Raw genomic sequence first — 25,371 nt, forward strand, 5'->3', positions numbered from 1 at the left:
CCAGAAAGAGCGAAACTTGGGCCCAGTGTAAACCGTTTAGCCTAATAGCTATCATACAAACACCATCTTCAACTGACAGTCAACAAAATTTCTTGCGGAGTACGATGTCGAAAAATTCAGCGGTGTAGCTCGAAATGTGGCAAGCAGCATGCAGGAAAAAAACATACAGTCTTAAAGAATATAGTCGTTTTGTGTGGTTAGTTGGTGAGTAGCTTTTCTAGAAAAAGGGGGCCAGGACAACAAATATTTGCGGCTCTTTTTCTCTGGTAAGGGTTGGAGGGTCTCCGTTCACGCGCTAACGCCCTGACAGCAGTATGGCGTTCTGACACAGAATATTCGTTTAACAGTCGCAAGTTTTTTAAGCTGGTGATCATTTCCTTTATTCTCAAAACCTCAATATTTGATTCATGAGTTGTAATGTAAGAAAAAATTAGCCAGCTTGTCACTCTTAGGGGTTAAAGGATTGTAAGAACCCTCGGCTAGATTTCATGTTTATGCTGAAACCTTTTTACGCGGCTGCGTCAGAAGAGCCCTCTAGAATAAAAGAAAACTAGAGAGACATTCCAAACGAACAATTTCCTTTTGAATACACTTAATGTCCTTTTTTATTCAAATAAGGTAAAATCTGTTGTGGTAAGATTACGGCTTTTTTAGAACGCTTTCCCTAACAATTTAAACGACCCCAGTGGTAAAAACCTAATTACGATAAGGAGAAATTCAAGCAGTATATATTTTCGTTATTTTCACTTAAACTGATTCCCTCAAACATTGGTGACGTTGTATGCAGTTGTGATATCAATTCAGAAACTACCATAGCCTTGCACTTATTTCTTACCAAAAAGATGACGGAGTGTGACAAGTAATGGCAATGTTTAAAAACGATCAGCATTGCATTCATTCAACTTTTGCCTAAAACAAACATAATTTCACCAAAGCTAAAGATATCATTAAAAAGGTCAAAACTAAATGTCTAAAAACTTACGCAATTTATTTTAACTCCAGTGAGTTACTGTCTTTTCTGAAAAGGCGTTAGCCTTCAATTTGACTTTTAAGTGATTTGGTCGCAGCGACACTATATGGTAAAACCAAACCAACAGCAACATTGAAATATTACAAAAAAAAAAGGGACATATTGTTTCTAGATTCTACAGTAGTGACAAGTTTTCTGGTATTCTGAAATATGCTTGCATATCATAAGTTTACTCAACGAGCATCTAGTGCAGAGAAAGAAAACTTTGGTTTAGGAGTTTAAAAAAAAATATCATAGAGGCTCTGAAAACTACGATGGAATGCCGAAGAAGCAAATGTCATCAAGAACACGCAAAAAACGTTTTGTGAATGACATTGAAGAGAAGGAATATTCACTTTTGACGAACGAAGAACATAGAATTCTAACGCTAGACAATATATGGTAGGCAACTTTGGTCGAATGAAGAAACACATACACACAGAACGATTTAAAAGGACACTTATCATTAGTCTCGGTGAATTATTCGGCAAGACGAATCAATCGAAAAACTGAGGAGGCGCTACTTCAGATTTCTATTGTTTAAACCCTTTCCCGCCCAATATTTCAGGTTTGAATTCTCCTAACTGTTTCTCCTAAATCTTCTTAATGTAAGCTCTGTGAATCTGGTCTTGAATCAAACTATATCCCGAGAATGATGCTTACATTTTTTTCTCAGAAATTGTCGTTGGGAATATTGTTGGGAGAAATTACTTTTTAGTCACTCATGGAAGTGAAAGGGTGAATTTTGACATGGAAAATAATTTGGCATTGACTAAACTGTGACTATAAGGATTAAATAGCCGGACAGTTCAGATTAATGAGTTCGTCTGGCCGACCGATACTGGCCAATGGTAAGCGCCCTTGAAGTTAACCCGACCCTTAGACACTGAATGTGATTTGCGATCGATGACTTCTTCAGCAAGGGGCGTCTGTGGGTTCCACTAGGATTTCGTTTACAGAGCAGTGAGCGGGTTGTGTGACGGCATAGATAACAGCATTCGCGACATCGCAAGGGTCAAGTCTTTTTACATCGTCGCTAACTTCGTATTTTTCCCGAGCCTGTGAGAGAAATAAGAGAAGTAAAGTTAAAATTCCTCGTTACTGCTCCATCTCTTTGTAAATCGGATTAAAATAAATTTTGTCAAGGAGGAAAGAAGAAGGGTCACTCGAGATGAAGAAAACCATCCCTTAATGCGTATGAAGCATGCGAGGCAAGGAGTAAAAGATCATTCAATTTTTATAAACGTCGAATTCTGACAAGAACCTCCACATGCAGTAGTCATTCACAGCTGGCCTGTATTTTTCACTACTACTAACCCTAACCCTAAGTAAAAATTTGAGAAAACCAAACAACTAAACTCGTAAAGAGAGGATTTACTATTTGGTTATAGGAGTTTATTTAGCTGTGGCAAAGTATTCACATGTAGCGTGGGATCGATAAATCAATGTCAGTACCTGAACAACTGAGCACCTACCCCTCCCTTAATCTAACAACAGTCAATGAAAACAAGTTAGGATTAATGTTGGGTTAGAGGAGGGGTAGATGTTTCAATTTGTGTTCTTTCGATTTAAGAAGACGTTTCCTTCTTCAGTCTTTTTTGGGCGAGTTCCATAACCTACATAGAATTCGTTCTCAAAATCATACTGATATAAAAAAAAAAAAATCACCCAGTCAAGGTGTTTCCTGCTTTGTTCCTCTCAAAAAGATAATTTCAGACATTTTTCATGTCTTTCTGCGAATGATAATCATTAGAAAACTCGATGTCTGAGCATGTTTTAGATTAGTAGCCCGATCATATGCCTCTGAGTCAATATCAAAATAAGAACAAACCTCCTCATCTGAGCTTTGGAAACCAAACTCGGTGGCTACATCACCTGCAAGAGAATGACGAATGTCAAATAAAGTGCTCCCGATTGAGGGTCTTAAAACCAAAACCAGAATAATTTAAACGGCCACTCAAAGGCAAATATTGGAAGTGGCCAACGAGAACTGAGAGCAAATACAAGCAAACGGCTCAAGCGCGTGAAAACACGAGTGACCAAGTCACGAGTGGTTTTAGGTTTAACTAATTTGATTGGTTAATGTGGTGGCGCGAGGTTTGTGGACCAATTACAGAGCAAAGTTTAAGGCAACACTAATGGAGTCTGCGCTCTTTGAGTCGTTTAGGAACACACGCATCTCCCTCAACCAATCAGATTCTAGGCTCAAAAGAAATAAATCATGACTTGATCGTTTGCGCTTTCCTACTCTCCAGGCCGTTTGCTTGTTTCACTTTGAGTTTTAATCGCTCTCTCGTGATGCTCCCCTGTTCTGACTAACTGTTGTTTGATACTTCCATTTCGTTCTACTAAGTTGAGAATTTCTCCAAGAGAAGCGAACCGCTGAGACTGTCAAAGCTCTTCACTGTTGTGATCATACCTGGTTGAATGGACGTGACCTTCACTCCACTTCCGACCGTCTCCAGCCTCAAGCTCTGAGTCAAAGCTTCAACAAAGAACTTCGTGGCAGCGTACACTGCTAATCCAGGAAAAGACTGAAAAGGAGGATGTTGATCAGCTATTATAAACAACAGGCCACGTCAGCACCATGCCGAAGAAATTTAAAACGCCGTTTTCACTCACTAGATACACTGAGACGGTCAAAAACTCACATCAAGCTTGGGTTAACTCTTCGTGTTTGGACCAAACCGGCTCTTCACACCATAAATACATGTACTCACCTTTCGGCCGGCGTTTGATGAGATGTTAACGATGTGCCCCCGCTTTCTTTCCAGCATTCCTGGAAGAACAGCACCGATGCAGTTCATCACACCCTGATGACGAGAATTATGCCAAACCAAGTAAATCGTCTCAAGAAATTATTATCTTCATTTGATTTTAAATATGATATTCCAAAGTAGTAGGCTACCGAGTCAATAGCTGAGACACTGAGCCAAAGGTTAGACGTTCCGTTAAGCTGCTTTCCGCTACATTTCGTTACGTTACGTCGCCCTGTGTTGCGTTACGTACGTTAAGTTACGTTGCCTTGTGTTACGTTACGTACGTTACGTTGTTGTTACGAACTTCCCCCAAAGTTGACGTGAAAGGTATTTACATCAACCAATTATGGAATATATATCAAATATTCTTTCCTTCTTATATAATTTGGATCAATCACCTATACAAACAAAAAAGAACTAGCACAAAAATTTGCCTCGCCCCCAACGGTAACTTTGCAGCTCAGTTAGTGATCGTGACCGACCCAACGGGCATCTGGTAGGCGAAGTTTCATTCCCCGTTAAAACCTGAATTGTTTGCTCAGCCTTTACCTTATTAAATTTTTCTTAACTGAATTTTACCTGTGAGGACGTATTGTAACTAGGCACAAGTTTAGTACCAAATGAATTTGATAATTGACTCAAGACCATGAAACACCCTTACCTTGCAGTTGACATCAACCATTTTCTCCCACTCTTCAAGATTACAATTCTTCATTGTAGTGTAGAATCCAAGACCAGCACAGTTTATTAAGATGTCCACAGGTCCTAGTGTGTCTTTTGTATGCGACACTAGGTCAACGACCTGGACACAAGTAAAACAAACAAACAAACAAAAACGCAAACAGAACATTTATAAAACACCTATTACGAAAAAAACGAACACAAATTCGTGTTGTATTATAAAGTAAGCCTGACAAAATGCCGGGGGGGGGGGGATCTCTTCGATGACAATTCATCCCATCAGGGGAAGTTTACTCCTATTGGGTTCAAGCTATGGAAATCTTTTAAACTGTAGTAGCCATGCGAGTCACAACGTTCAAGGCTCACCAAGATCACCAAATGTTGTTTGAGGGTGTGATGATAATCCCACATTGGGGATCAAACTTGAGAGGTGATTTTTGAAATCAAGAAGGTTGTTCATTGCACACAGTTTATGTTTCAACACTGTGTTGTGTGTATGGTAACTTTTACCTGTTCAATGGTGATCACATCGGTTTCCACTGAAATTGCCACGTCTCCTAATTCCGTAATATCATCTCTGATTTTGTCCAACCTGTAGAGTTGATTGCACATATCTAAGAGGGTTAACTGATTTGCACTACACTCAAACCCAGATTTCTGGATTTTTTATTACAATGGGCATCTATCGATGCGTCAAACGCTTATTAGAGCCAACGGTGACAGAACAGAAACAAAATTGTTTTTATATTTCACACCTTTCTTTCCGCCTGGCAGCTAGAGCAACTTTGGCGCCATTTTCCGCAAGAGCTCTAGATACTGCTTCACCAATTCCACTGGACGCTCCTGTTACTATGACAACCTTATCTTGAAGAGGCCTTGGACCTAAGAAACAGGAAAGGTATGTAGAGTTAGTTACTATGAGTAAGGGTGTCAAACGAAAGCAAACGCGGATGCATGTTAAAGGATCCACGCCACGGCATTCATTGTGAAAGAGAAGCAAATAAACCAACAGTGTAAATTAACATCTTCCTAGCAAAGAAAAACACCAAAGAGGTAAAATGGACCAAAGGGAATGCGGGTGGCCTGAAATGGATCTGATCAAAACAGGTTTCTCATAACAACATATGGCTAATTTTTCAGGACGCAACTTAGCCGCGACTTAGCTCTTTTAAAATTTGAGCCCAAATACTCAAAGTTGCTCCGTCTTTACAAACTGTTGTGTAAAACTCCCCGACAATTTTGTTCAGGACCTCCGGTTCATATATTTGCTTGTGTATTATTAGCTAGTAATCATATGCTTTTTGTCGCGTAATTTGGGATAAATCAGCAATGGTAAATTTTTTAAAGGCTAACCAAATTGCATCAGCCCGTTAGTTGGTTATCCTTTGAAAAATTTACGACGTACGGTTAAAAAAGAACTACTTCAACTTTTTGCTTGTAGTTATGGTAATTAATGGGGAAAGTTACTCGAAAATCACAGCACCTTTTAACCTGATCTTGATTCTCGGCAGAACACATTGGGCGGCCAAAGAGGAAAAGTAACTTGACAAAAGTTCGCCATTGAAGACAGGGAACCCCACTTTAAACCGCTCCATAACTCCTTTAAAATTTGTCGTAGTGTAAGTGCTTAGGTTTGACAGAAAGGACGAGTCTCTGCAGAAAATGAGTATATTATTATCTATATTCTTTTAATATTAATCTAATAGTGTTTACCATAAATACTGCGACCTGATTGGCTACGTAACTCGCTGTCTATTCCGTGATAGATAGTTGGTTGGTTAACTCTTTGATCCCTAAGAGTGACTTGCATCTGATTTCACCTCACAATATCACCCCCAAATTAAACATTAAGGTCACAAAAATTGAGGGAAATATCACCAACGTAGGGGGCTCATCATTGATACAAAACTTCTCCTTGCCATCACCTAAGAAAATGTTTCGAGAACACTATGGAGAATATGCAAACTGATGCTCGGGTGTAAAGGGTTTGGTGCGTAGCCTTTAAGTGTTCGGTTGTAATAGAAACATGAAAGTTTCATGTATCTATAAAATCGCTATGAACAACAATATTTTCTATGCGAACCTGTCTTGTTGTTAAGTTTCGAAAGACTATTAGGTTTTTATGAAAGCAATCATAACATTTACTCTCGATTTCTATCAGGCGATAGATATCTGCAGCCTACAATCTAATTGTAATTGGTATGCTTTTCGCAAAGGGTAAAATGAACGACACTGTGTTGTGTACGCAGCAAACGAAAGTTTGTGCCACGGAAATCGCCTTTGGTTGTACATCTGACCGGTTGGTTAGAAGGAACAGGTTTCGAGACAAATCCCAGCGAGTAGCTTCAGAGAAATCCGAAAGCAACTCCTTGAAAAAAACAAAAACTAGTAATCAATAAATCTTAGGCAAATGGGCCTGCCTAGCTGGCGTTCGGCAAGAACTCAAGAGAAACGTGCGTGAGAGACCAGACTCTCCCGCGCGTGACTTGTCGCACGTGCATGTTGGATTAAGTCAGCCACAGTCTTACACAAAAATACAAACACTCACGTCATCCAGATATCGAGAAGGCGCTGCAGAGGAGCAAGTCCACTTTTCGGGTTCCCAGTGGAGTAAGTTTCAATTCTGTTAACAGAAGAGTAAATGTTAGAGCAAATACCCCCTGAATAAATCGATATTTAAAAAGGGTACATCATACACTTTTTCAATCGTTTGATTAACGAAAATCGTCCGCCAAAACCGTCTTCAACTCAGCCACAAGGCTCTCCTACACGTTGGATTCTGAGAACATTTCTTTATCCCAAACAACCTACTTTCTTAAGAAGAAAACTGTATGTCCACTGATTGTCTAAAACTGCACGCCGGCGCACAATGTTGGCGAGACCACTACCCATGCATCTTTTTGCTTTGACAGGTTCAATTCAGTCTACAAAGGATGCTGCATGCCGAGCTGATAAATTTATGTCAAGCAACGGCAATAGGAATAAATAGAGAGATGGTAAATTTTGAGCTCGGTAAAGAAATAGAGAAAGATGTTTTTCGTCATGTCTCTGTGGCTCAGTGGTAAAGCATCGGAGCTCTGAGGTTCGATTCCTCATGGGGTCTCAGATTTTTTTCTTTGTCCCACGCTCGTGACAAGACGAAGAACATCTTTCTCTAGCAATACGAATGTTCCTTACGCCTTACGCCACTCCGGAAAGGAGACCATCTCCAAAGGATATCCAAAAGTACGCATCCACTCGAACAACCATCTGAAATAAACGTTATATGCTTTATAACTGATCGACCTTGAAATTTCAGCTTTGGAAACTCTTTACGGTGGCCAATTTACATTATCAACTCATTCTCTTGTAAGACCCACCACCGATGCAGCAAGACGGTACCACTCACCCCCTTTATTCTCACTTCATAAGCAAAGCTTGAACTGTGACGTAAGGTAAATAATAGAGACGATTCCACCTGAACCAATGAGCAATTGAGTCAAGCCTGAGTAGAGTTGGACTCTTTTCAGCTCATTGCCCCAACTTTACAGTCCCTAAGTCTTAAACTTTGGAATGGCGTTCTTTTATAAACGATACGTGTTAAGGTTTAGGTGAAATTTATTAGGAAAATGTATATGTTCAATTTCCATTTGCCACCTGTAACAATTTTCATAATCCGTGATCATCCTTGTGCCTTCCCAGTTAATCATCACTGCTTTTGTGTTTCTCTATCGTACCGAGCTAATATTTTAACGCCGTCTCCTTCAAGATGCAGCAAAATAAGCTTAAAAATGCTCCAGTCCACAGAAACGTCAGCCTTAGAAACTCTTTACGGTGGCCAATGTAGCTCATCATCCATCATCTCAGTTGAGCACACCAAATTTTTCTTGTAAATCCCACCCACCCTTCCCCCCTCAGACGTTCCATGGGAACAAATAACCACAAATTTGGGGAGAAAAAAAGGTGGAAAGGGCGACGTGCAACGGGTAACTATAAAACGACAACCACCTTATTATGTAAAGTTTATCCTAACATCTCATTTGGTTTGATTAACGATAGTTTTACCACGCAACATTGTAACTTCACTGCATGTCTCGTGAGCACGAGACTTTAACTTATCAGGAACTTCTATAATCAGAGCCATCCAGAAAGATCGGTCAATTTTTTTCCTTCATCCATGGTGATAAATTTTTCAATAAATAAATAAAAAAAACTGGAAAATTCTCCTAAAGATTTGTATCCTTTTCAAGTCTAAAGAGCAAAACAGCCTTTTCCGAATGATGGTTGACGCGCTTCCTTTAGGTTGCATGCAAAGCAGATCTCCATTCTCAGCGGGCCTCTCCTATTTTCTACTTCATGCTTCTGAAAGGATTTGTACTTACTTTGCATTCAAGGGCTGTGGATTCACGATATGATAAACTTTTCCCAGTGTCGTAGACATTTCCTACACGGCGCAATAGTGAGAAATCAGAGGAAAACCAATTAAGCCACATGGATTAAGTAATTAAATTATTTTTTAAGTGCAGTCACGCAAGAGATGAACTTAAAATTCATCGATAAACAGTAGAATTCTTACCTGGGTCATTTTGACAATCATTTCGCTGGCAAAATCTACAGGATTCATTTCTACTTGCCAGTCAACAATAGGCGCAGTTAATGTTTCAGTAACTCCTTTGAAAACTAACAGTGTAAAATCAAGTGGATTCCACTGAAAGTTCTTCCGGTCGCCTGCAAGATTTCCTAAAGAAACAGATTATATAATTAAAGTTGATTTTTATCTTCATAGAAATATTTTTTCAATGTTGATCGGGATCGACCAAAAACTGCAAAGATCATGGGACTTAGACACACGTGCCCAAGAATTTAGCGTGACTGTCATAAGACTTTGTAAGCTAATAGGACACGTTTTAGGAAAAGAAATTAAACGTAACTTGATACATATTTGTTAAATTTGGCGACCGTGGTAATGTTGAGTCGAACGAAAGTTTACCTTTGGATGGCGTTTCAAAACAAACCGTGCTAAGTTCGTGTAGTGCGGCTGCGGGCAGGCGTTTCGGACTTTGTGTTTTAACCCCTAAACTCCCATGAGTGACCAAAACAGAATTTCGCCCAACAATTTAACATAATATCAAGCAGACAAGTGATAGGAAGAAAGAGAAACATCAATTAGGGGATTACTAGTTGATCCAATACCAAATTCTGCAAATTGATATCATAAGAATTGTATGGCCAATAGTAAGGACAATGACTAATGAGATCTTGGGATCGAAAGGGTTAAAAAATCGGTCTTCCATTAAACAGCCACTTGTGCTATGTTCAAGAAATCAGTAAAACCGCTTTTGAAATAACCTCAAAAAATCTTGTTGAAGGTCGTAGCACACAAAATCGAAACTTTCACATTTCAGCTTTAGAAAAGAGGGTGATTTTATTCTTTAGCAAACACGAAATGGCGTATCTTTTCTAGTGCATGAAGTAATATATGCAATTTTTGCAGTCGTAGAGAGTGAAGCGGCTTCAGTCGTAATATTTCGTTAAAGTAATTTTCGTTCGGAGATACAACAGAACGTAATAATCAAAATTGTTATTTTATGTTATTATCGGGCTTTAAATGTCAAAGTTCGACATTAAAGTTCGAAGATCGTTAATTCACAGGTGTGTGTTCTGTTGTAACATGTTTTGGTAACCGAAGGACGCTGCTAACCGCATTAACGTGTAGAACTAATTGTAAATCTGCTAGTGTGTCGACCAACGTAGGGATTGTCCCTTGTGTGACAGCAAGTCAGCAACATGTTGTGACCTTTAATTTTTTTTCCTCAAAATACTGAGCAGGATGTATTTCCTAATATAATAGTCGTAAGTGGGGTGTTTGGCTGAGTATTTCTCTAAAATAAAGGGGGGGTGTGGTTAAATTTAAATGGTTCTTTCACTTTTTTTTTTTTTTTTGATTGAACACTAACTCTTTGATTAATCTTCCCAACAAAATGCTTTCGTTTGTTTCCTTGAAACTGAGTTTATTAGGGAAAATCCAAATTATTGGTACCAAGTTTCGAAAATGGTTTTTTTAACGTAAAAAAATCTTACTCTAAATAAAATGTCGGTGTGTAAATTCATTTCAATATTCTGTTAAGTCCCTAAGTACATCCAATCACTTAGCGTTTTGCGGTTTAATTCAGTTGACCTTTTGCTTTATATGGAACAGAAATTATTAAAGTAAATAAGAGCCACAACGAGTGTTGAATTAATCCAAAGCATTAACACATGTTACCCATACCTAATCTGTATATGACTACAGGTAGGCCTTGGGTTCTGGCCCTCAACACAAGCTGTTCTGCGACCCATTTGGATTGAGAGTACCTGTGCATCAACAGACGTCTATTAGTAACAATAACATTGAGTTTGAACTCGTGTTAATTGGCACGTCTAGTCAAAGTATATCCCAATTTTGACAGAATGCATGAAGCCGAACTGATAATGTCGCGTCTCTCCCCGGATGAGATGGCAGCCTATCGCAGGTTACAGCTTCCTTGTTCCTTGTCATTTCGTCGGTTTTTCCTGACAGTTAGCAGGTACTCATTTTTATTACTAGGTGGAGAAGGTAGAATGAAAATAAAGTATTCTGCCCAAGAAGACAACACTATGACCCGACCAAGCCTCGAACCCAGACTTCACGAACCTCAGTCCACAGCACAAACTACTTCGCCACAGCGCCTTTAACAGTCACTTTACTTATTTTCTTCAAATCATTTGAGGTGACTAATGTTCTCAGAACACTATCCCATCCTGCACTAAAGACGTAATTTTTTCCGGGCTGTTGCCTCTGTAGATCTTGCTCCAAGCTTGGCTTACGCAGCTCAACTTGTGAGCAAGTATTAGTCGTTTAATGCCAAGAAAATGGGTATAAGCTTCGTTCTCTGCCGAGCTAAAGAGAGGAGTAATGTAACAACTCACCCATCCTCAAGTTGCGATGCATATTGCATCATATCTGCATCTTCAGAACAGTTGGACAATCCATGCGGAAAAACAGCATCCGTGCTACAAAGAAGACAACACCCTGACTTAACTTGGCGCAGTAGGTCGAAGAAAGAGTTTCCCATAACATTGAATAATGATTCAGGCAAGATGTTAAAAAAGAAACATACCTGATATAATGAAGAGGTTTAATTTTACTGGTACAAGCAAATAGAAGGACATTTTGGGTTCCTTGAACATTTGCTCCCCGCAAAGCCTGTGAATTTTTGAAAAAAAAATAGTATGAAACATTAGTAACAAAGGTAAAAAAGCAAAAAAAAGATATAGATATCTGAAGGTAATTTATTAACTCACTCATTTTTCATAAGTTAACCGTTAACCCTTTTAACTCCCAAGATCTGATTGTTAATTCTCCCCTCTAACTTCAAGTCGTTCCCTTGTAAATTAGTTACGAGAATTTGGTGACATATCAGGATAACAACTTCTACCTCTCTAAATTTGAGTATTCTCATCACTTGCTTGCTCGATAATGTATGGATATTATAGGGAGAAGTCACATGTTAATCACTTCTCGGAGTTAAAGGGTTAATTATTCAACTTACATAAAAGATATAAACTGTACCTGATAAGGATAGACCATGTTCACTGCTGCAGCAGCATGAATAATGAAGTCAATCTGAAAGGAAAAACGAAAAACCCACACACAAATAAACGTACTGAAGGGAGCCATGGATAAATGTTACTATAATAACTCGCTCGCTTAAACAGACATAGCAAAGTTAGCAAAGACGGTCTGTAGAGGGGAACCTCTATGGACGGATGTGTTTAAGTCCCAGGTTAAGAATCATCAGGTACTCAATGCAGCTTTCTTAGATAATAAATTTACAACTGCAAACTGTCTACCCGCTTAAAAGAGGTGTTTCACGGGGGGCTTACAAGAAAACCTTTGGTTTACTTAGCTCCCCAGTTCAAAATTTAACATTACAGTTTTAATAATAGTAAATAATTTTAATCAATCAAAAATGTTGTTTAGTGAAAGAATTACTATAATCTGTTTTCTGTTTTAATTGATTCATGTTGGGTAAATTTTGCTGTTAACTTTTTCATTACAGGAACACAATTTTACCGAATAATTTTATGCATCCCCTGTAAACATGGTAACAGTAAATCGTCTGAACGATAGTAGGAATGTATATTCCATCAAGCCAGAGAACTTCTTTTTAATACTTAGTATGACTACCAGCATTTCCTGGAGAATTGTAAGTAGTTGGCCATACCAAAAAAGAGTCGGCAAAAGTCGAAACTTTACCTCAAATTAGCTTAGAAATTCATGTCATTGTCGTGGACCAATCAAAGAGTGTAGTAAAACAGAACCAACGCAGTCTTAGATTACTATCAAAACTCTGTTGAAAAATTATTCGCTGCCATATTACTATCCATACCTCTGATGACAAGTGCAAATACTCTTCCTCACTCATTCCTAGTTTTATCAGCGAGACATCACCTAAACACAAAGAAGCAGTAAGTCATAACGAGCGTATGCATGCTTATTCCATGCCCCAATTAAATTCTAATAGACTGCTTGCTTCCCTTTCCAAATTGTCTCATTTTCCCTCGTAAAACACAAAGAGAACGTGATGCTGAATCAAACGTCGCTGAAATCTTCATATTCCACGCACTCTGCAGTCTATCGCCGGCGCTAAAAACCGGGCGATTAGGTGGCCGAAACACACACGCACATATGATCGAAAAAGGAAAGACCCAATATTCCTCAAATAAAGGAAACTTTGATTAGCGCCTAGATTGGCCCATCATTAAAGCCCTTCTCTATAGATTGTCGAAAAACCAAAATCAAACTTATCACGAAGGCCAATCAGAACAAAGAAAAATATCACAAAGAGCCAATGACAACTCAAAGTAAAATCACGTCACATTACTTCCAGCGCAGGGAAACGCGATTGACCAAGAAGCGATTAGTTCAAGTTTTGCACTCGATTGGTTGAAAGGATGACACGAGTTTTATAGTCCAATCATAAGGTGTAGTAAAGAAAAGTCAATGCAACTGTGGATTTTGTTCTACACTTCATAGAAAAATTGTTCTCAAACTGAGAGTGGAGACTCCATATAAGGTACCTTTCACGAAACTAACTCTGTGCTCAAAGCCATAGTCTACGTATCGCTCCTCTTCAGTCATTTGCTGACGGTCGTTTGTTTGCGGCAATATCTTGAAGCTCTGCAGAGCTCTCTTCAGCCTTTCCTTCCCATCCACACCACCAGGTTGTTCACGCACAACACAGAAAATGTGAACCTGCAGCAAAACATTTGTGGACCAATTAGGACATTTTTTCCATAACCACTTCTGCTGTCTCTGTTTCAACGTCGGTGACGGCAGTAGCCCTTTCCAGGACAACCCTTCCCGGGTTATATAGTTCATAAACAGTCTGAAGTATTAAACAGTTCGTGTCTCCTCAACAGGTAAAACTCCGATACATTTGTCTGTACAAGATCTCGCCATGTGTGCTCTATAATCTTCAAGAAATCAAAATTATCCTTCACAAATGACGAGTTGATCTTCACAGTTTAAATCAATGCAGAAAAATAAGTCTGGAAATATTCAAACCGTTCGATGTGAACTGAAGTTGTGTTTACCTTCGTCAACCTGATGAGATCCCTAAGCAAGAATACTCCCAAAAATCCAGTAGCGCCTGTCAAAAGAACACGTCCCCTGTTCCAGCGACGCAAGTTCTTGAAGTTTCCAGACCGCCAAAAAGCTCTCAACATGATGTCCATACTGTTCAGTTTAAAAAATAAGACAAAGGAAAAATTTTAAGAATAAAGACACCGGTCTGGGATGTCCTAGGCTCAGACTTGGACCTTCCGATCTGGATTCCAGCGCGCCAACAACTACAATCTTGGACAAATTGTGGTGAAAATTCGTTACAAGAAACTGTCTTGGCCTTACACGCACACAACAAGTCTTATGTATCAACATAAGCAAACACTTTTAGCAGGTTTATTTCATTCAGTCTGCAAATAATTCATATCGTACTTTTGAAAGGTTTTCTGTCGATCTTTTAGCATCTTTTAGACTCTTCGCAGTTGAATTTTCTTCTATCACGCTTATTACTTCCTCTGAAACGTTGACAAAAGACGAGGTAGCCATTCTGAAATTTAGCGCTTTTGCTATAATCACCTCGCGCGAGGCGGTTATAACGATTTATGAAGCAATCCTCGACCAATCAGAGTACGCGCATCTCTATAATCACCTGAGCAATGATACTAAAATGCTTTCGCAGATACTAACTTCATAAATCCCTCAGCGGCTGAATGGTAATTAACTTCCTCCAGAAGGTCAATCTCGCCCTCGGATTTATCCCTAGAATCAAGAATTTGCAAAATTAGGCAATTCTTTCACTCATCATAGACCCAAACTAACTTTATGATGACTCTTGGTAACAAGTCTCTCCTTTTTTACCGTCTGTGAGTTGGTTGAATCCCAAGTAAAACTTGACCTGGTGAGACTCTTTTATCAGTCTAGCAGTTATCTCAAACTCATGTACTTTTGTCCATGTAAAACAGTAGAAAAATTTCTTATCACAAATTTTTTTAACTGAATAAATTTCATTTGACCTGTGGATGAAAATCTAGCAAGGAGATGATCCTCGCAATTCGAATGCAGTTTAAGAAATAGCAGAAAAGAAGCTTGAAAAAATTCAGGGCTTCGACGGGATTTGAACCCATGCCTCCCGAAATACTAGCTGGGAGCTTCTAGAATTTCTTTTTGGCAGTTTTCAGGTAAGCATAGAAAATGGACCGAGATTCTTATTGTCTTCGCCACTGCTTTAAGAGCCCGCTTTCACTCTCAATCATTAAGATGCAAAACTCAAAACTATCATGACTTGGTCTGTTCCATATTCTCGTGCTTGAAGCCAGTTATCCGTGTTTCCTTTGAAGGCTCTTTTCAAGTTTTCCCTCGTTCAGATTAGTTGCTGCGATTCAGTTAATTTATTTTGGGCTCTATAAAACTTGCAGCATTACCCATTACATCTTTAAGAATACCTTATATACGAACAGCTTTCTTTCATCCTCGTCCTAGCGTCTCCACTGATTACAATACAATATTACATTTTAATATTATCCTCATAGTTATTTCATGCCCTTATTGCTATTTTATTCGATGTAGCTTTAAATATTAAGTTACGTTAGTAGTTAATAAAGATTATCTATATTCTGACAATTAAGATTTTGGTGAAACAATTTAATAATAATTGTAAAGTACAGTACAATTACGTTTTTTGCGGCATTTTGTGATAAGACGCATTTTGTAATAGCGCTCTGTTGTTTTAAATTGTGTCAACCGACGATTATTACAAAATGCTGCAGCTCTTATTGCAAAATGCGTCGCTCGCCTTTATATATTACAAAATGCGTAAGTTCTTACAAACTGCCGCTGCCCTTAATACAAAATTTGCAGGTTATTACAAAATGCGTCATGAGACAAAATTCCGCAGAACATACGTCTTTTCATCATTTTCATCAATTTGGGGAAGTTAATGGATTGTGCAGGTTTGTTATACACGATAAATGCTCTTGGAAGCCCCACCCACTTCAGTTAGCCCCAGTCTCCAATGAAATTTCACCTGGAGTATCAACCTCCTCCTCCTCTTTCCCCTCCCCCCTGAGAGAAACTCTACAATAGTGGCACCGTTGCTCGCATAATGAAGCTGTGTACAGTATTCAGTTATGACGGTCAGAGTCCAGAAAAAAGGAGCTAGAATTTGGACCCCCACTCAGTTTTGAATAAGAACCCCTCCTCCATTAAAAGGCCCCCATTCCTAATGAGGCGACCTTGGGGAAACCTTGGATATTGATCCCTTCCCGTGGTGGGGCTTGTAAGAACATTTATGTGGTGAAAAAGATTGTTTAAATACAGTCTTAACTGTAGAGGTAATCAATTATCCAATAGTTTTGTTTTAGTTGAGTCAGGTTAAGAGCTAAGTTTTGGATTCTTGATTTTGATGTAAAGGGCATTTTGTAGATTAGACAATCAAGCCTTCATTCGTTAGATTGGTAAATCAAATGTCATTCAGTTTCATTTCAAAGAGCGATTTTAGGAGTTTAGTCTCTGTGAGGTACAGAGACCATGCCATAAATTATTTTAAATTCAGTATTGATTACCACTAGTAAATTGTTTGCAGTATTCATTTTCTCACGAAATTCCTCGCATCAGTGTTAAAAGAATGTTAAGAAATCTTTATGTACTTAGTTGCGCATGATTTGAATATAAATTGTCTTTCGTGAAAAATCAATCAATCAGGGATTCATTCAATCAATAAATCAATCATTAATCAATGATTCGTTTGAACAGATTACGCCCAGGAGCAGCATATACATTACAAATACCTACCAAAGTACATAAACACGATATATTATACATAAAAATGTCTAATTGGCAAGTTGATTGGATAATTACTATGGTAGAGTTATACATCGATATACTTACTTTCTAATGTTGTTGATCTTCAGCTGGTCAATCGTCTTGGCCATGTCTGCCACTGTGGGGCAATTGAACAGGTCATGCACCGTCAGGTTGACACCGAACTTGTTATTCACTTTTACCAGCAATTGTGTCACTAAAAGCGAATGTCTGCAAAAATAATTTGGAAAATTAGTAAGGGAAACGTTCTTTATATTATCATTACCCAAACGCTCGTCTTTAGCGGCCACCATGTTACATTCCCTCAGATTACGTAGATTTAGCTCAAACTTGATCGTAAGTAAGCATCAAGATCGTAATCGTGAGAGAAAAAGCCCTCCAAGCTTAAGATTATGGATATGATAATATTGCTCGGTTTTAACATTTCCTACGACTACGATTACAACTGCGATTATGACGTTAGTGTCAACCCTTAAACTCCAAGATCTGATTGTTAATTCTCCCTTCTAGCTGCTACACATATCCTTATGAATTAGTTATGAGAATTTGCTGCTAGATTAAGATAGCAGCTTCCACCTGACAAGTTTGAATATTCTCATTACCTGTTTGCTGGATAATTTATGGATATTATAAGGAGAAGTTTCATGTTAATCACTTGTGGGAGTTAAAGGCTTAACTAGCCTCTAAGGTTAATCCAGCCCGATAAAGGTGGATAGTAATCTCGTACCCAGATCCTATCGTTTAACTATTACAGCCGCTTGGCCATGAAAGGTCTAGGCACGAGACTAGGTGGAAAGCATCAAGGCTGGGCGACGTTAGCTAATAGGGCATATAATTATTATGCAATACAAAAAATAGCTTGGAGAGAATCAAAAATGTGTTCAAACTGGCGAACAGTATGGAAATTAGCTTTGTCGATGGAAATAACTTCGAAAAAGAAGAGAAATGGGTTTTGTTAGTAAAGCCTCACAGTACGGACCTCAGCCGAAACAAACCACCGTTTCCGTCTAGGTCTAAATTTAACTTTAGTGTAATTGACGAATCTCAGCTTAAAGCTTGATGGTCTCTTTTTGTCCCCTTATTTGCTTTCTTTATTTTACTGAGCTTACCCTCCTAAATCAAAGAAACCTTCTTGTACATCAATGTTGGGTAGGTTCAATAATTCACACCAAAGCTTAGCAAGACCGTGTTCTGTTGGAGTGCTGGGCAAACTTTCCTCTTCAGTTCCAGATGAGCCAATGGGAGGCAGTCTGTTTTTGTCAAGCTTGCCAGCAGGTGTCACAGGAATACTAAAAATTTTCAATTGATTAATAAGACGATCATTGTAACAGCAAACGTACAGAAGGCGGGTTCTTAAACGTTGCAGTCATTTCTAGGAAGTAGGATGGAGACTTATTACAAGGACAACTTACCCTTTGCTAGAGATTGCAGGAACTGGCAGACCAGTTGGCTATATACGGAGCGCAGCTAAGGAGTGTAACTCGGGCAAACCGGAAAAAAATCCGGTGAGTGGCTGGGTGGAGGGCTTACCCATCAGATCAAAAGACCAGCGGCCTAATCACTCAACCATATTTGCCTCCTCCTATTCTTACTGCACGAGGATCTCAATGGGGTGATGGCTTTTACGAATAACGGTTACAATTTTGGCGATTTTATGGCTAACAGTTATTATAGAAAAACCGGTTAGTTGGATAATGCAATTCAAGAGGTTTTGGGCATCATGGGTTTACAGCGTGCGCGCGCATGACGACGAGTTTAACTGAAAGTGTTTTTGTACATCGTAACATTCCGTTTGTTCTTACAAAATAAGTTGGGAAGATTTATCCATAGTTTGGGCGTTTTTGATAAAACAATTATTACACTCGCGCTTGTTGGATATGACATGATTACAGCCAACTCGGCCCTGAGTGCCTCTTTAGCTTTATGTTTAGCGTGGAATAATTTTTATAAATCATTCCATTGATATCACCAGTAATTTTTTTCACGACTAACGGTTAAAACTTGTCAATTTTTACGCCTAACAGCTGAAGCTTTTTTGCCTTTTTTCGGGGCGTAAGTCCGTTGCTTATTATTCAACAGCAATTCCTAAGATTTCCCTTTAAGACTCCCTCACGATACCTTAAGACACAGCGAAAAAAGTGACCATTTTTTTTTTTGGACAGGGACAGGCTAATCATGCTTGAAATTACTTGTGTGATGGATATGCAATGCAACAGAAACAGGCAATAACCTTAGAGACGCAATTTTGAAAGCAAAGTACACCATTTAATAAGTTACAAATCACCATCAAAAAAGAGGAGAATTTTCTTTAAGCTGTCTTATCTATTTATAACTTTCACTTTGCAAACGCTGAAATTAAACCAACCTGGCAAGAAGAACAAAATGTGATGGTATCATGTAGAATGGAAGCCTTGTCTTCAGAGCAGCTCTGATGTCTTTCTTGTTAGCCTTCCCTTCTGGAACAACATAAGCTGCCAGGTATTTATCTTCTCCTTCGTCTCCGTGGGCTACCACAGAGCATGCATTAACCATGGGTAGCTGCAACAGGGCAGCTTCAACAGCCTGTTAAAACGCAGCAATACAATGCAATTCATTACTCAGTTGACTCATTGGCCTCCTACACACCTCCCACTTTGGATGTATTGTGCCTAAAAATTTTTGATGGGAACGATCTTGAAGATATTGAAAGTGAGAGACACAGTCACCCAATGATAAATATGCCACCCAAGGATGTAAGGAAAGTTATTTTCCACCAGCTCAAAGGCTCTTCTTGCTGGCATTTCTTCGTTTGTAGGCAGATAAGTGAAAACTTGTTTCTTGCCCTTAAGGCAAGTGATAAATCAAATCCACCAGCTCGAGTGGAAATCAACTAGCCACGAGCTATCGGTCTGGCCCCGGTTGTTCGAAGGTCGGATAACGCTATCCACAGGACAAATCTCTACCCAGTGGATAACGCTATACGTTTTGCTGTCACTTATCCACTGGATGGTGATATATCCGTTGGATAGCATTATCCACCCTTTATACAACCGTACCCAGGACTTTCTTTGCACGCGGCAGTCATCCTGCAAAGGTAAGCGTGACCAACTCAATGTTTTATGTTCTTGGGCAAGACATACGTCTAACCATGCCTATCTAACTTTCCCCAGGAGTGGAATGAAATCGCTACCAGCAGACTGTCAGCTGACGTAAAAAATTATAAAGCGATGAAATGTGAGGCGAGTGGGAAACCTGCAATGGACATGCATGCTATCGTGGTCGCATAGTCATCGGCTAAACTATACAGAGACATGTACGACAACCAATTAGGTAGCTGATTGATTGACAGATGTGCCAGTTTTCAAAGTTGTGAAGAGGTCACTTTCACCAGAAATCGCTTATAGTTGCCCGGCACAAACCTTCCCTTTTGATCAATTAATGTGGGATGACGCAGTACATCTATTCATCACATTTAGAAGACAAATACCATCAAGACAGAAACGACGGTGAAATGAGGCTTTAGGTCAAAAGAAAAATACAAAACAAGGCAAATCCTCTGAAGCATTTTATCTGTTAACCCTTTCATTCCCATGCGTGACCAAGACAGAATTTCTCCTTATAATATCAACAAAATATCAACCAGATAAGTGATGAGAATGGCAAAAAATGTCAATTTGGGGATAATTAGTTGATCCAATACTAAATTCTCTGAACTAGCGTTACAAGAATTGCATGGTTGACAGTAAGGAGAATTAAAAATTTGATCTGGGAGTTAAAGGGTTAACACAACGATCAGTCCCACCTGTATTTCAATACTGTATCCTCTGATTTTTACCATTGAATCACATCTGCCACAAATCTCTAACAATCCGGATGACAGCAGGTATCCCCAGTCACCAGTCCTGTACAGCCGCGGACCAGCAGCTTCTGGCACTTCAGCTGGACGCTCTACAAATCTGGATGCATTTAATTCTGGTCTGTTCAGGTAGCCCTGAGCTAGTGTGGGCCCGCCAACAAATATCTGAAGAAAAAAGACGGCCATCAGGATAAGAACGGATATCAGACCATCTCGTTGTCATAAAACTCTCAATAAGTTTTGGTATGGATGCAAATTTAATTGTGAAATCCAAGAGATTTGAGGTCTTGGTCTAAGTATTGCTTCGTTTATGTTTTTTTTTATTAATCATTTGTCCTTTCCTTAGACCGCAGTAAAAATACATTAACCCCCTTCCCCAGCTTCCTGAGTTATTACCTCTCCTGATAGACCAACTGGAAGTGGTTTTAAATTCTCGTCCATGATTGCCACATATACTCCTGGTAACAGTTTTCCAACAGGGCAAAACTTCCTTTTGTTATCATCAGAATCTGAAAGCTGGCAGAAGAAAGCAGCGTTCAGTTAATGATCAATATGAATCCCCTCATCGCCGCAGACACTTTTTGCTCACACCAGACTTGCTTCACCTCTTCAATCGCAATCATGAGATCGAAAACAAAAGAGTAAAAGATTTCTGTAAAAACTGTGAATATTAAGAAACCTTCGAAATACATATGACTGATAGTTTGTGCTTGTCAGACTCATTCTATAAAAATACTTCTAATACATTTTTGTAAATGCGCAAAAAATCACGATATTTCAGGATTTTTTTTAGATTGACTCAGAGATCTAGAATTGCTATTCAACAAAATAAAACTTTGTTTATCCATGTATCTTCATTCAGATTGAAATTTCACAATGTTGGTTTAATTCAACAGGAAAAAAACATCAAATGGAGAGGAAAAATAAAAAAAAAAAAGGACGAAAAAGAAAAAAAAGAGGAGGATGCTCAATGATAGAGAGAACTGACGTGGAATCCACAGAAAGACCTTAGAAATGCAACTAAACGTTTTTAAGATAACCGAAACAAGTTAGCTGTATTACTTTCTTGGGCATCAAGTGTACTTACTTCACTTTGAAAAGGCATATTGGTCAGATCTGCAGTAGCCACGTCATGGCATTCCGAGACACTGTACAGATTCAACAGCTTTATCCTCGGTAACATCCTCATGCACCTGTCACGGAGAGCTGTTGTCACCACCTCTCCACACAGCCATATGATTCTCAGAGAGGACAAATGACCAGGTAGATCACCATCTTCACAAGTTAAAAGCGTCTCTGGAATTTGTTGGGACAAAACAAAGTTAAACCGTTGACGTGTCCTTAATTTTTACCACGTCATTAAAATAGACCAGAGTCAACCCATAATATTTGTCCCATCATGACGTAAATAATAATCTATGTCATTTTCTGATCAATGTCAGTAGTTGAGCAACTGCGTACTTACCCCTCCCCCCACCCTAACTTGTCATCAGGTGACTGGTGAAATCACTTACCAAGAAGTGAAGGAGTGAAGAGGACTCTTGTTATTCCATTCTTCTTCAAAAACTTCAGCAGAAGATACGGATCATAAATGACTGAGTCAGGAATGATATAAAGGGGTATTCCTTTCAGAAGAGGACGCAACAGCTCCCACACAAAGAAAACATTGCAAGCCACACGGTCATCTGACTCGAAGGGAAAATTCTGAAATCTCCAAGTATAAGAGAACACTGCACCACGATGAGGGCAACATATCCCTGGAAAAGGTGAAGGGATGGTTAATTCTATGTTAGCAAGGACGCACGGCCGTACGTGCGTCCATGAACAGTACCCTTCTAGCGAAGCCACGAGTTTGTAAACTTTCCAGATGGTTTTTCCGTTCCTTCCCGATTGAGACAGATCAAAAATGAATACTAATACGCGAAAGAACACTTGATTTGGGAAACAATGGATTTTTTATCTTACGGGTACGAAATCATCTTTGAAGTTACCCGTTGTTTTAATCTAAAATAAATTATGGCCAAAAAAAGAAAACTGAACTTACTGACTTGAAGGGAGCCTCTGCGACAATTTCATTGATCTGTGAGCCAGTTAAGCAAGTGAGTTATAAGGACGGTAAACCAACAGAAAGTGCGGTCTACTGCTTTAATAGAATAAATTTCAATTTTCTATCGGTTTACCGGTGCAATAAACGAAAGAATTCCGCTTTACCAATCAGGGCGCTCTCAATATCTTTGTTATTTTATAACAGATATTATTTTCAGGTGTTGATATTGTCTAAAAGTACCGCTCAATAATAGAGATTTTTCCGTGGGAAGTGCGCACGAACGATTTTCATTCACGAGTTGTGATGTATGGAGTGAATACAAATCGTTCAAGCACTTTCCATGGTATGATGTTTTAACTTCGTCTATACTAAGATTGTTCTTACTGACCGACAAATTTCAAAGATTGGAATCCATTTCCTGTTCAAACGCCACCTATGGGCTCATCGAGATGTGGAGTGCGTGGGAAGTTTAAGAACGCTTAAGAAGCTAGAATAGCTTTCGGTTACAACTGCAGCTATTATGAAACATCTTTCTCCAAGCCTTGCGTGCTTCATATCTCGATCTCGATAAACGCACGCCGACGCAAGAACCAGTTGTTTTAAAAATACCCGCGTTTTTTATGCGAGTGCCTTTTATAAAAAAAATAATTAAAAGAAAAAAAAAAAGAAAAAAAGATAAACGCCTTAGAAACGAAATTTCCATCGCATAGGAAAACTTAGTGTTCAACTATGACTTCAGAAAATCACAATGGTAAGAAATTGAACTGGTAACCCTCCGCGGCGCGCTATGTTTCCAGCAAGTGCGTGACAGGCCGAAAACACGGGCGTTATCGCTTGTTACCATACACTTTGAGAAGACGCTGGTGCGGAAAAAAGTTTAGTTAAAAATTAATTATTGATAAAGAAATAACATTTACATTTTTAAAACCAAATTGCACACTTAGCATTCATATTAAATCTTTGAACACCTATTATTCGTAAATCACGGCTTCAAGCCATCAAAACATCTGCGCTGATAAAATCAGTTTTCTCTCTGAATGAGTTACATGTCATATCGACTAAGCGAGAATAACGGAATATGAAATATCACATCAAAGGTCAAATTTCTCCCCTTTCAAAGTCATGATAAAAGGAGGAAAAAGAAATTCGATTGCTTCAGGTCTGCGCTTCAATAAAAGACGCATTACCAGTTTGAATGTTACTTATGAATATTTTATTTTTCCAAACAAGCCAAACTTTATTGAAAATATTAAAAAATGAATTTTTTTAACAAGCGATCAAGTTTCAAAGCAAACAACAACTGATTTGTACTTTGCTCTCCGAAAAGTCGATATTTATAAAGTACTTACCTTTAGGTTTGCCAGTAGTTCCTGAAGAATAAACAATGTATGCTAAATCATCAATCGTACTTGCCACTTCCTTCAGATGCGGCTTCGAAGAATTTTCCTCTTGAAGTTTCTCTTCCCAGCCCTCGTTCAATACGATCACCTCAAAGGAGCTAGGTAATCTCTGTTTTAAACTTGCGTCCGTAATCACTGCGACGGGTTTCGCATCCTCCAGAATCGAACAAAGCAAAGTTTTGGGATAAGAAAGTTCCAAGGGCAGATAAGCCCCGCCGGCTTTCAAAATCGCGAGGTAGGCCAAAGGGTATTCCAGCGATCTCTCAAGAAATATACCAACGGCGCCATTTCTTTCGACCCCTTTGTGTCTGAGATTTGTCGCCAAGACATCCGTAAGATGGTCCAGCTCTGAGAAGGACAGTGATCGTCCATCATCCGACACAACAGCTGTTGCGGTCTGTTGAGTTATTTTCATCTGGCGCACAAAAATCTCATGAAGACAACCTTCCGTTTCGTATTCCATGGTTTTGATTCGTTTCACACACTGTTACTGTTAGCGCGAAACTAAAAAAGGCAGTCAGACGTGATCCTTCATTCCGACAGGATATCCCCTACAAGACAACAAATCCTGACTTCTCACCAACCACGTGTTTGGACCTATTGTTGTTACTCATCACACCACTTCCTGTGAGTGCACATTTCACTTCCGGTTTCCGACAATGAATGGGCGTTTTTGCCAGGTGTTTGTTGCATGAGTTCTAATGGAAAGTGACAACTTTCCGATGATCTCCAACAATAATATTCTCTGAGTGTTTTTTTTTTTTTTTTTTTTTTACGTGGTAACGGGAAAATCAAAGGTTTGCAAAGACTCAAGTCAATGTTCAAGTTCAGTCAGGTTTTCTATTTAAACGAGTTTTATTAGATGATTGGCTATTATGTTTGTTATGTAATTTTCCGTTTTTGACAAAACTTTGCTGTGTTTATCTGTAACAAAAATACACGAATGCTGAATCACGACCGATGAATGTCCAGTTTCATCAAACGAAACCATGAAGTTTTTGTTATCTTTCTGTCGATATTATACAACGAACATCCCTATTGACCCAGTCAGCATTCTCGATGGTTCGTGCGTCAGATACAGGCCAGAGGGGTCCTGGGTTCCAGGCAGAAGTCACGCTCACAGTCCACGCCAAGGTACGCGTCTTAACCCTGTCACTCCCATGAGTGACCAAGACAGAATTTCTCCTTACAATATCAATATAATATCAAACAGAAAAGTGATGAGAGAAAAGAAAAATATCAATCAGGGGATTAT

General features: G+C 39.0%; 1 protein-coding gene across 1 annotated transcript; it reads right to left on the reverse strand.

Annotated features, from left to right (window-relative positions):
• Positions 1–369: 369 nt before the first annotated feature.
• On the reverse strand, positions 370–24,673 carry LOC131784376 (uncharacterized). The gene is made up of 28 exons (XM_059101179.2): positions 24,066–24,673; positions 22,184–22,426; positions 21,757–21,965; positions 21,066–21,185; positions 20,616–20,834; positions 19,200–19,396; positions 17,944–18,123; positions 16,901–17,044; positions 14,702–14,773; positions 14,047–14,188; positions 13,531–13,705; positions 12,840–12,901; positions 12,020–12,073; positions 11,568–11,653; positions 11,377–11,460; positions 10,700–10,782; positions 9,005–9,168; positions 8,811–8,872; positions 7,627–7,698; positions 6,998–7,072; positions 5,933–6,102; positions 5,205–5,331; positions 4,960–5,041; positions 4,430–4,570; positions 3,730–3,822; positions 3,429–3,543; positions 2,841–2,884; positions 370–2,068 (listed from the first exon to the last, which is right to left on the reverse strand). The coding sequence occupies exons 1-28, from the start codon at positions 24,577–24,579 to the stop codon at positions 1,925–1,927; spliced, it is 3,873 nt and encodes a 1,290-aa protein (XP_058957162.2). The 5' UTR covers positions 24,580–24,673; the 3' UTR covers positions 370–1,924.
• Positions 24,674–25,371: the final 698 nt, after the last annotated feature.

This window comes from Pocillopora verrucosa, chromosome 14 (assembly GCF_036669915.1).
Source record: "Pocillopora verrucosa isolate sample1 chromosome 14, ASM3666991v2, whole genome shotgun sequence".
NCBI classification, from domain to species: Eukaryota; Metazoa; Cnidaria; class Anthozoa; order Scleractinia; family Pocilloporidae; genus Pocillopora; species Pocillopora verrucosa.